This window comes from Chionomys nivalis, chromosome 21 (assembly GCF_950005125.1).
Source record: "Chionomys nivalis chromosome 21, mChiNiv1.1, whole genome shotgun sequence".
NCBI lineage: Eukaryota > Metazoa > Chordata > Mammalia > Rodentia > Cricetidae > Chionomys > Chionomys nivalis.
Window position 1 is genome coordinate 32,995,001 of NC_080106.1, and position 11,412 is coordinate 33,006,412.

An 11,412-nucleotide genomic window follows, 5' to 3' on the forward strand; every position below is an offset into this window, starting at 1 on the left:
TGCAAAGTCTTATTCAGTGAAGCTTCTGTTCAGTTTTGTTTTCCAGATGACAGGCTCTGAGGAAGAGGTGTAAATGCAGGTGGTTAATTTGGTAGTTGATACCAGGATGTGAGGGCTGTCACAGGAGAGAGATGAAGGGAAATCAATGAAGCACTGTCAGCACGTGCCCACTGCAGACAGCTGGAACTGTGGAATCTTTCGGGAAGAATCATATGTCAGTTCTCAGGATTGTCCCAGCAGAACAGGAAAGGAGGGTATTTACCCACCAATACTCACTTGTTAGTAGAATGGTTTGTGCTTGATCTGTCGCACACATGGGTAGAGTAGTTTATAGTGACCAGATGAAGCCTTGCAGCAAAGAGTAAGCAGTGCTGGAGGTAGAACTCAAGCTTCCCTGCCCTGACAGGGGACCAGCGAGACTCGAGTGATACACGGAATAGGAGGCAAACGTCATATTCTTAAGTTGTTTCTAAACTACATAACTAGACAGAGGAGCCACGAGACAGTATTAGGTAAGTGAGGAGGTTTGCTCAGGGCAGAGAGGGCAGGAGGAGTTTGGTAGTGGGTAGGCAGCATGGGAATTCTTACTCAGTTTGTTGTCGTTGTGATGAAATACCTGATGTGAACATTGCCAGAGAGGGCAGACGTACTTGTATTGTTTAAATGTGCCATGAGCCAACTCCACCGCTGTATCCCTGGTGTGAGGTTGAGCATCATTCTGGGGAGCATGGTGGAGCAAACTAGGTCACCTCGTGGCACATAAGGAGCAAAGAGGAAGAGAGATGCAGGAAGCTGTCAGAAAAGAGAACCCCAAGGATCCACCCTCAGCAGCCCCCCCAGACATCCTCACATTTCAAAACAGCACTGTCAGCTGGAGAATGAAGCTTTATTTTAGTCTGAAGTCAGGTAGTGGACTGGTGCTTTGTTTTGTTTGTTTGACCAATAACTTTCTTTCTTGATTCAGGTGTATGTGCGTGTATGTTTGTGTGTCTGTGTCTGTGCCTCTCTGCGTGTTGTTTGGTTCCAAATAATTTGAAATGGTTCTAATTTTTTCTAGCTATATGAGAAATTGTATTGGAGTTATTTCATTGGGTACTAAAATGAACTGGTAGGGAGCTTCGGGCAATACAGGCATTTTGACAGTTAAAATTCTTCTAAGCCATGAACATGAAATATTTTCATTTAATTGTAACTAATTTATTTCATTGATTTCTTATAGCTTTTGTTGTATAGGAAAAATGAAACTATTTCAATTTATTTCTATGGAAATTGTGGTTTTTGAAGCTACTACAATTGAAACTGTTTTCCTGGTTTATGTTTTAGAGCTTTCATTGGGGGCATATTAATACTACTGATTTTTTTTTTGCTTATTTTTATTCTGTAATACTATCTTATTTATTTATTTATTTATTTATTTATTTATTTATTTATTTATTATATCTCAATTCCTCGGTAATCTCAGTGCTTTTATCTGTAGGGTCATTCTTTCCAGGAATACCTTACCATACCCCATTTTCCTATTTGAGCCACAAGTCTAACGCTACCAGTTGGATTTGATTTGTTGGTATTCTGTTGATTAGTTTTCCATCTGTGTTTATGAAGAACATTGGTGCAGGTATATTTTCTTGTAATATTCTTGTTTGATTTTTACATCTTTTGTGATTCTGTTCTCATGGATGTAGGGCCATATATTCTCTAACTTTTGAAGAAATGGGGTAAGAATTTGAGATAAATAGTTTCTAAATCCTTTTTATTTTATTTATTTATCCAGTTTTCTGTTTGCTTGTTTTTTGAGACCAAGTTTCTTTTTGAAACTGTCCTGGCTGTCCTGGAACTCACTCTGTAGACCAGACTGGCCTGTTTGCTTGTGTTTTGAGACAGGGTTTCTCTTTGAAACAGTCCTGGCTGTCCTGGAACTCACTTTGTAGACCAGGCTGGCCTCTAGCTCACTGAGATCCACCTGCCTCTACCTCCCAAGTGCTAGGATTAAAGGCATGCGCCATCACCAACTAGCATTCTAATTCTTTTTAAAATGTTTGTTGTGATTCTCAAATTCATGGTTTCTTTTTTCTTTAATTTTTTAAAAACATATTATTAAGATTAATTATAAGTGTAGCCTGGATAGTACATATACTGTCACTTTACAAACATGATTTCAAGGCTGACCACTTGGTACTGGAGAACCAACTGGGGGTGTCTCTTTTCTGGGGGAGACTGTTTCTCCTGATCTTAACTTTCCTTAGTTGACTGGTTATTTTAGCAGGTCTGGTGGAAGCAACCATAGTTTCAGTGAGTAACGATGCAAAGCATATCATGTCCAGAAGACAGCATTTCATAGACGCTTCCTCAACCACCAGCACTTACTGCCTTTCTACCCACCTTTCCTTGCGTTTCCCGAGCCTTGGGACGAGGAGGGGGCAATAGTGCGGATATGGACCACACTAGCACTACTCGATGAATATAAACATCTGGAAGACAACTTGACAACAATCCTCTTTAGAAAAAAAAATGAGGAGAAAACCAGTAATAAGTTCTCCCCAAAGTTCCCTGATTTCCTCATCTGTGCTATTTTAACCAGATTAATAGTGGCAGAAATGAATTCTCTCTCTTGTGGAACAAGTCTCCAGTCCAATCAGAGAGCTAAATAGCCCTACAAACACTATTGCACCATCGAGCACATCTTGCCTGGAAGGCCAATATTATAGCTTTTAGAATTTTCTGCTAGCATAACTCATAATAGCCAGAACTTGGAAATAACTTAGACGCCCTTCGATTGAAGTATGGATAAAGAAAATGTACATTTACATAACGGAGTACTACTCAGCAGCAAAAATCAATGACCACACGAAATTGCAGGTAAATGGATGGAACTAGAAAGAATCATTCTGAGTGAGGTAAACCAGACTAAGAAAGACATGGTGTGTGCTTACTCATAAGTGGGTATTAGATGTAAAGAAAAGGATAACAAGACTACAGTCCACAACCCCAGAGAAGCTAGGTGATGCGGCTTCTTCAGAGTCTCAAGGAACATCAGCAAACAAGAGGCAGAGAGACTACAAGGACAGATAATGGGGAAATCCCAATCTGTTCTTGTATGCAATCTTTATTGCCCCAAGATCATTTGATCCATGTTCTATGTATTTAGATGTTCTGACGTTAGGTGAATACATATATATTTACAAGTGTTATTCCCTCTTGATAAATTGACCAATTCATTCAACATACAAGCCTTTATTTCTCTACTTTTACAGTTTTAGCTTGAACTTTATCATCTCATATAACCATAGCTACTTCTTTTCTCTGTTAGTTTTTATGTGTATATAATATCTCTTCCTGTTCCTCACCTTCAAAAGATATAAGACTTTATTTAAAAGTGAGGAAAAGTCTCTGCCTTTCTTAGGAGAGTACAATCTATTTATGTTGGAGGGAATTATTAACAGGGAAAAACTCAATATTGCTCTTTCTTAGGATTTGCTGCTGTTGTTACAGAACTCCTTGATTTGGTTCTCACTTTCTGGCTGCTCTCCCTTGTGGCTTGAAGGTTCTCCATGGTGGAAGGCTTGTGTCCTTTCTGCTTTTATTCGCTGCCTCTTCTTTATTGAAAATAGATTCTTCTCTCATCACAGTTCTCCTTCCTCTAGTCCTCTCAGATCCCCCCACATCTTCCTTCTCCTCCAGAGCCACACCCTGTCCATTTCCCTTCAGAAAAGAGCAGGCCTCCAAGAGATAGCAACCAAGCAAGGCAAAACAAGATACAATAAGACAAGACAGAAGCCCTCATGATGAGGCTGGACAAAGAAAACCAATGGAAGGAAAAAAGTGCAAAGAGCAACAAAAGACACCTGCTTCTGCTATTAGAACTCCCACAAAAACACCAAGCAGCCTGTTATCGTTAACATTTACATAGTGTATTTAACAGGTTCATTGCATACATTCATTTTAATTGCATTAACATGAGACTCAAAGACAATTTTTATTTCTATTAACTTGCAAATATAAGCAAATCAAGTAGTTTTTCTGAAGTTGTTTTTCTGATGTGCTTATGACCAGGTATTTCCTTCAAAGGTGTGAGGAGCCTTGATTCCACCCAGGAGTATGTCATATAACATGAGCTGTTATGAATCCATTTCTTCACAGATACTGGCGCTCCAACCTACATGTATGAGTTTCAGTACCATCCAAGCTTCTCATCACACGCGAGACCCAAGAACGTAGTCGGAGATCACGGAGATGAAGTCTACTCTGTATTGGGTGCCCCCATTTTAAGAGGTAATGGCTCATAGCCGGTATGAGGGTAGAATCAAAAGGTCTGGGCTCCAGTCTTGGTTTGGCAGCCTTAAGCAAGTTTCTCCAGTCTTGATCCTAATTTCTTAATTCAGTATAATGGGAGTGAGGTACACATGAATGTGACCGGTCTTTCTCCTGATCTAACATACATTAAGGAGGATATATTAATGTGCCCCCAGCATAACTGTTCTCACACTCCTGATGATTGACAATAGAAAAAGATGATGTATATCATATGTAGTAAGCCACTTGATGACAAGAAGGCCACTTCTTGATTTTATACTCAAAATAACATATCAAAACATGACTGACTGGAGATGAGGTCAGACTTGGTGCTAACTATGTATCAGGTTTGCGTGTATTGGTATGCTCACCAATCTTTGCAGATACTTAAAACACATGTATTTTTATTAATGCAATAGTTAATATTACAATATCAGGCCATGACACGGTTAATATTTGAGAAAAACCTTCCTAAAGCTTCTACTTTCAAAAATCGCATGTGGCCTCTAACCCACCTCATAGCTGTTCATAACACATTGGCGTCTCTGGAAATCTCCCAGTTAACAAAGCCCTTAGCTCATTTGTGTTATTGTATTTCTCAACCCTCACAAGTTTACAGGACTAAGAAAAGACCTAGGAGCCAACAATATTATGGGGTAGAGGAAACCAGGGTGTGATCTTTCTACCCTGAGTGAGGGAGAACAAACAGATAAGCATGGAAAATAAAGACAGCTCATATTGGATGGGCTGCATTTCACCGATAAACCCTAGACCAGTTATCCTCCTCGGTCTGAAGGTCTACATAGGTGAACCAGGATTTTGTAGACTTTAGGGTTCTGCTGCTGGTGGGCTCAAGAGCTATTCTTTTAGTAGTGACAGGCTTTTAACCCCCTCTCTCTGTTTTTATTCCCCACAGGCGGCACCTCTGAAGAGGAGATCCGTCTCAGCAGGATGGTGATGAAATTCTGGGCCAACTTTGCTCGAAATGGGTGAGGCTGGTGGTGAAGATGGGACTAGGGTGGTGGGCACGATCAGACCTTCAGATACTCAGTGGGAAGAAGGACAATTTCTAAAGTTTAGTGGCAAACTCAAATCCAGTCACTCCAAACCATTGCTCTTGCATTGGTTCTCCTCATCTCTTGTGATGGTTGGGAATGGGTAATCCAGGAATCACTATAGAACTCAAAAAAAATGCAGGGAATCACAGAGTAGTTTGACAAATTCTATTTTGTTCTGTTCCTAGGAACCCTAATGGCGAAGGGCTGCCCCACTGGCCAGAGTATGATCAGAAGGAAGGCTACCTGAAGATTGGTGCTACTACTCAGCAAGCCCAGAGACTGAAAGGGGAAGAAGTGACTTTGTGGACTGAGCGCCTGACCAAGAAACAACTCCAGCCAGACCACAGTGAGCTGTGAATGCAAGACTGCCAGCCTCAGATCAGAGAAGCCAAGATAGAGTTCTAGTAAAAGTCTTTGCTAATCAAAGGATCCTGAAGAATTTTGTCATACGGATAGACAGAAGCCAGAGATGGGAGATGTTTGATACTTTTGGCCTCAATTTGGAGAATAAATGTTCTTTTTAAGATCAAATAAGTATATGTGTTTTGGGTTTAAGATAAAAGTATGTACCACACAGCAGGCAGGGGTAGGGGGAGAAAAAGAGAGAACTTAGGAAAACATGAAAAGATATCCCACAAAGAGGAACCATAAAAATAGTTACCTTGAAAGCAAAAAGAAAAGAAACATACTGTTGCAGGAAAAAGAGGCTGTTGATTTAGGCTTGCTTTTCACCTCCAGCTGGGAGATATCACCCAACATGAAAAAATGATGCGAAAACTTACTAAAGTGCTAAAGGTGAATTAGAAACTAATATCAGAGGCTGAAAGACACAGGAACTGCATATTAAAGGAGTAATTTATACCAGCTGCAAACTTCTCTATGTACACTGCCGGGGCTTCATGGGGAAAAATCAGATGCATGTTCAAGACCTTAGAAGCTCATTTCCAGTTGTGTGGCTTGCAGCCTTGCTCAGACATGTACTCTGATGAATGAAATCCTTAAATTACTGGAGAAAACTCAGCAAGCATTATTTCCTTCAGGGCCCTGGTAAAGGCCTACTGCAGATTAAGAAATGGACAAAAAAAATATGTGTTGAAAAGTGATAAAAAAAAAAACCTGGCCTACTAGAAATTGTTAGTGACCATTACTGCCCGTGATGTACAAATCACCAAGGAATCACCAGCTTCAATAATCAAGGACACAGTGTTCCCCTGAACTTAAGGCTGAAACAGGACAGTAGAAAACACTCCTAGAGAGGGTGCTTGAACTGGCCTTTCCCTGTAGTCAGAATGATGAATATCTCAAATGTCACTGTAGAACCTTCATCCAGCGACTGGTGGAAACAGAGGCACAGCCCTGCAGCAGAGCACTGGGCTGAGCTCTTAAAGTCCAGCTGAAGAGTGGGAGGAGTGAGAACATGAGCTAAGAGGTCAAAACCATGATGGGTACACCCACTGAAACAGTTTTCCAGTGCTAATGGGAGCTCACCAACTCCAACCGGACAGGGAAGGAGCCAGCATAGGACCAAACTAGACTCTCTGAATGTGGTAACAATTTTATGACTGGGGCAGACTCCAGGGCCACTGGCAGCGGCACCAGGATTTACCCTACTGCACTTGTCCCTCCCTGTCTTCTCCATTCTGCCCCTCTCTCCCATCCCCCACACACGTTTGCTCACCGTGATGGCTCCTGTGGTTTCTTCTGCTCACCCAGGGCAGGTGGCCCCTGGAAGGCTTTTGGGTACCCATCACCTTCCTGTCCCTAATGGTACTGGGCAGGGCAAGTTAACTACTTTTTAACAGTTGATGGGTTTCTGTTCTCGGGGAGGGGGTGGCAAACAGACCAGAAGATGGCTGCTTCCCTCCTGCGGCAGGCCTACTCCATTCTTGTAAGAGTTTGAGGAGTCATAGGAATTGGTTGAGAAATGAAGGTGAACGTGTCCCCTTAAACACAAACTAATATATAAGCTGAAAAAGTGCTTAGATGTTGGGTTCAGCCCTAGTCTTCTGCTTATTCTACTTTTCAAACACCGTGGGAAAAAAATCCACATTTTATGGAATTCAAAAATCCCAGTAACAGCAGGACAAGTTGCTGGGTAAAGATTTCTTTGGAAAGCGAGAAACAAAGTAAGATAAAGGCTATCGTCAGCAAAGGCCTGAGCTTCCAGAGCAGCAGTTCTCAATCTGAGGAACTATGTCTAAGTGTCGCAGAATTAGGAAGATTGAGAACCAATGATAGGGATTAGAGGCATCTGTAGGGAACTATTGTTATGCAGACTTATGTAGGTATCTATGGCTTATACAGACTTATCCATGCAGCTATCCTTATGTAGATTTATGCAGGTAGTTACCCTTATGCAGACTTACATATGTAGCTAGGGCTTATGTAGACTTATGCAGGTTGTTATGAGAAGGTATGGTAGGCAGGGGGCACTGTGGTGATTACAGTTGTGGGTGCTTTGTTCCGACATAGAGGTAACGGATCTGCAGGTCACTGGGTGTTTTATGGTTTGTGAAACTAGAAGAAAGTTGCTTAATACCCAATCTTAGTACTCTTGTCCTTCTTTGTCCTTGTATTTTCCAGGTTTATTCTGAAGTTAATTATTAAGATATTTCACTAGAGAACAGGGAGAAATCATGAAAATTTGCCTTTCCCCAGATTATCAAAGGACAGGTACTTTCTACAAGAGGCAAGGAGAGTTAGCGTCCACTGGAGACGTGTTTAAAGCATTGGTGACTTCTGTGAGAGGGACCTCTTCTGTCTGACCTTCAAAACTAATGATTTCAAGTCAACTAAAAACAAGAGAATCTCTTTGTATTTGGTCTTCTCTGGGTAGCACCAGAAGGATTTGGCAGAGTGCTCAAGATCTTCAGGATCAACAAAAGCTTCTTAAGTGGCCGCAGAAGCTCTATTGCTTACCAAGTGAGGTGGTCACTTTCTGGTCCATTTCAGAACATCTCTGAGAATCTGATTCCAGCAGCCTGAGAGGTATTTAAGAGGGACAGATGACCTGGTCACAAAGAAGTCCTAGTGCTGAACCTGACTGCAGATGTGATATTCGGTGTCTCATCAGTCATGGAGGCCACAGAGGTTGAGTCTCAGGTGATGAATAGGAGAAGGACACAGGTTCACTTATTGGGTCTCTGACCTGCTCTCTTCTTAGTATAGCCAAGAAATTTCTTGAGAAATCTGGTGAATATCAGGCCTCCAAGACTGCTTTCCTATGGTCCGCAATGCCTTATTTGGCTTCTACCGTTAAGAGTTCATTAGAAAATATGGTTTATTTTAGAAGGTAATCCCAGAAACAGACACAGTGAGATGAGCAAGTAACACAAGGAAAAGATGAGGAGGCTATCCAGGCATGCCCACTTTAGCTGGCAGTTACAGAGCTCTGGGCAATAACCAGAGAAAGGATCTTAGGATTTTCCTCTGCCCTGTGGGAAGTCCAAGGTCCATGTAAAACATGTGGATGAAGGGCAGAAACTCACAGAGAGGAGGAATTTTAAGCATTTTAAAAGAGAACCATCACATGATTTTAAAATATAAACTAATAAATTGTATTTGTATAAAATTGTAGCATACAAGGTTTATTTATGTGCACTGTACAGAATCATGCTAGCAAGCTGATCAGTTTCTCCTCAAGCACTGGTCATTTCCTATCATTAAAGGTTTCCTCTTTGTATTTTTTGAAATATGTAATACAATATATTATTAGCTATATTCAGCACACTGCCACGGAAAGAAAAAGAGCAAAGGAAAATTCCTCCTCTCTGTGAGTTTCTGTCCTTCATCCACATGTTTTACATGTCCTGACTCCAAATGTATGTGACTATAGTATTTCAGAATATATTTACACATCTCAGCTCATTTACGTTGTAACAACGACTGAACTTATTTTAAGGCTAAGTACTGCTCCATTTTTTATGTATATGAGCTTTGCTTGACCTTTCATTGTTTGATGGATGTGGATTGAATCCATGGATTGAGTATTGTAAATGATGCTACAATAAACAATATTATCAGTGCTTTCTACTGAACGTTGCACTATGAAGGACAAAATTGTGTCCATCTCGTTACCAGAGTGTCCTGCCTGTGGCTCATTTGACATCACTGACTTCCACAGGCCTCCGTGTTACTCATCACTACATTGAAGTTTCAGTTTAATAAACGCTCTTTAGCCATGTGAGGCAGGTCCGGAGGCAGTGAGTTCCACAGCTTCTGTCTGGGAAAGCTATTCAGTCTCCCTCAGAAAAGGCCCTTTTCTGAGCACAGTGCTTCAGACTGGGTTACTTTGCTCCAGCACACTGCCTCTATCACTTGCTCTCCCAGCCTCTAAGACATTGGATGTAGGTTCTGCACTTCCTTGATTGTGAAACTCTTATCTCTGATAGCCCTGAGATTTTCCTTTCTCTTCCACTGTTCATTATTTTATTGTATTTTTAACTTAATTTTTAAAGGATTTTATGCATGGGGTCTACATTTATATCATTTCCACACTTTTTTTTTCCCTGTCAGACTACTCTTCCTGTGCCTCCTCAACTCCCTTCCTCCCTCTTAAATTCATGAACTCTTATTTGATTGTTGTAGTTACGCATACACACACAGACACACACACACACGTATATCCATTTAGTACTGCACACATGTACGTGTGATTAGGGCAGAGTACTAGGATTGATCAACTATTGGAAGCCCATCTCTGGGGAAGACTGATTCTCCCTCTCTCAGCTGTCACTAATTGCTTGTAGCTCTTCATCTAGGGGTGGGGCTTGTGAGAGTTCTCTACTCCAGCACATCAGCGGGTGTTGTCATAATGCTGATTTTGTTCAGTCAGCGGTACTGTTGAGATTTCATGGTATAGTGCCTCTGTTGTATATAGAAGATACAGTCTCAAAGTAGACACCCTGCTCCTCTGACTCTTACCATCTTCCCACCTCCTTTCTGCACCAGTGTTCCCTGAGCCTTAAGTACATGGGTTGTTGGAATATGATCTGTGTCCTTTCCTCTTTCTTCTTCTGCAACTTCTATCCAAATAGTCTTGTGATGATGTACTGTCTTCTCTGCTTTTCTTACTGTTCTCTCTGCTTTACTTGCTGTTCTTGGTTGTATAACTAATTGCTCATATGTTTTACCTACGTGTGGTTAGAAGACTTTTAAAAAATATTTTTATAAATATCATGTTTTAAGCAAAAGTTTACAAAATGAGCACAGGCATTATGCTGTCTAGTATACATTTCCTCATTCACAAAATTCTCTGCAGCATATGCAGCGGTCTGAGTCCCTTACTCAGTGGTCTGAGTTCCTCTCTATCTGACTGAGTGGCAGAGACATGTTAACTCCTGGTTTTAACAAGTCCTTCTTGATACTGAACTACCTGTTTAACAAGAGGCTTCTTTGTGCTTGCTGTGATGGAGGCTGTGGGAGGTCATTAAATAATTATATCCCATGTGACAATGACATTTACTGTTGAAGTTTTTTTTAGATGGGTAGCTAATACTGTGAAGTGACAGTGGTATATTAAATGTAACATACACAATTTATCTAAAATCTCTACATATAACCTACAATATAGTAGGTGCTTTCTCTGATACGATTGTGCATTTTATTTTTCCTACGCTATCCAATTTTCCCACTATCTTCAAGGGAATACATGTGTAAAATTTCCCTACCAGGCTTATAAAAGACCTGAACCTTCTTTTTCCCCCTCAGAGTCTCTCTTCGGTGAGAATTTTATGCTCATATGGCCACTGCAGAGTTCTAAGGTTTTCAGACTGGGGTGTGCATGGGTTAGCCCACATGGTACAAAGATTTGTGTCTTCAGTTTTCCTCTATGCAATAAAAGTGTCACCTTGGCACTTTGACAGGATTATCTTCAATAGTGAGAAGAGAGGCAGAGAAGATGATGGGAGGATAGGGAGCCAGAGGAGAGAAGGGGAGGTCAGGGAGGCAGAGGGGAAGAGGGAAGTCAAGGAGGCAGAGAGGAAAACAGCAGGCCAGAGCGGCAAGGGAGGAGGGAGGTCAGGAAGGCAGAGGGAAGGAGGAAGACAGAGGGGAGGAGGGAGGC

At 41.3% G+C, this 11,412-nt stretch overlaps 1 protein-coding gene across 2 annotated transcripts in view; it reads left to right on the top strand.

The window, feature by feature from the left end:
• The window catches only part of LOC130863313 (carboxylesterase 1F-like), a 26,422-nt gene extending 20,710 nt beyond the window's left edge, over nt 1–5,712 (top strand). For both annotated transcript variants that reach the window (XM_057753230.1, XM_057753229.1), the window contains 3 exons: nt 4,138–4,269; nt 5,207–5,279; nt 5,534–5,712. In XM_057753230.1, the coding sequence (XP_057609213.1) occupies nt 4,138–4,269; nt 5,207–5,279; nt 5,534–5,705 (377 nt within the window). In that variant the 3' untranslated portion in view covers nt 5,706–5,712. The remainder of the gene's footprint in view (nt 1–4,137; nt 4,270–5,206; nt 5,280–5,533) is intronic.
• The last annotated feature ends 5,700 nt before the right edge of the window (nt 5,713–11,412 follow it).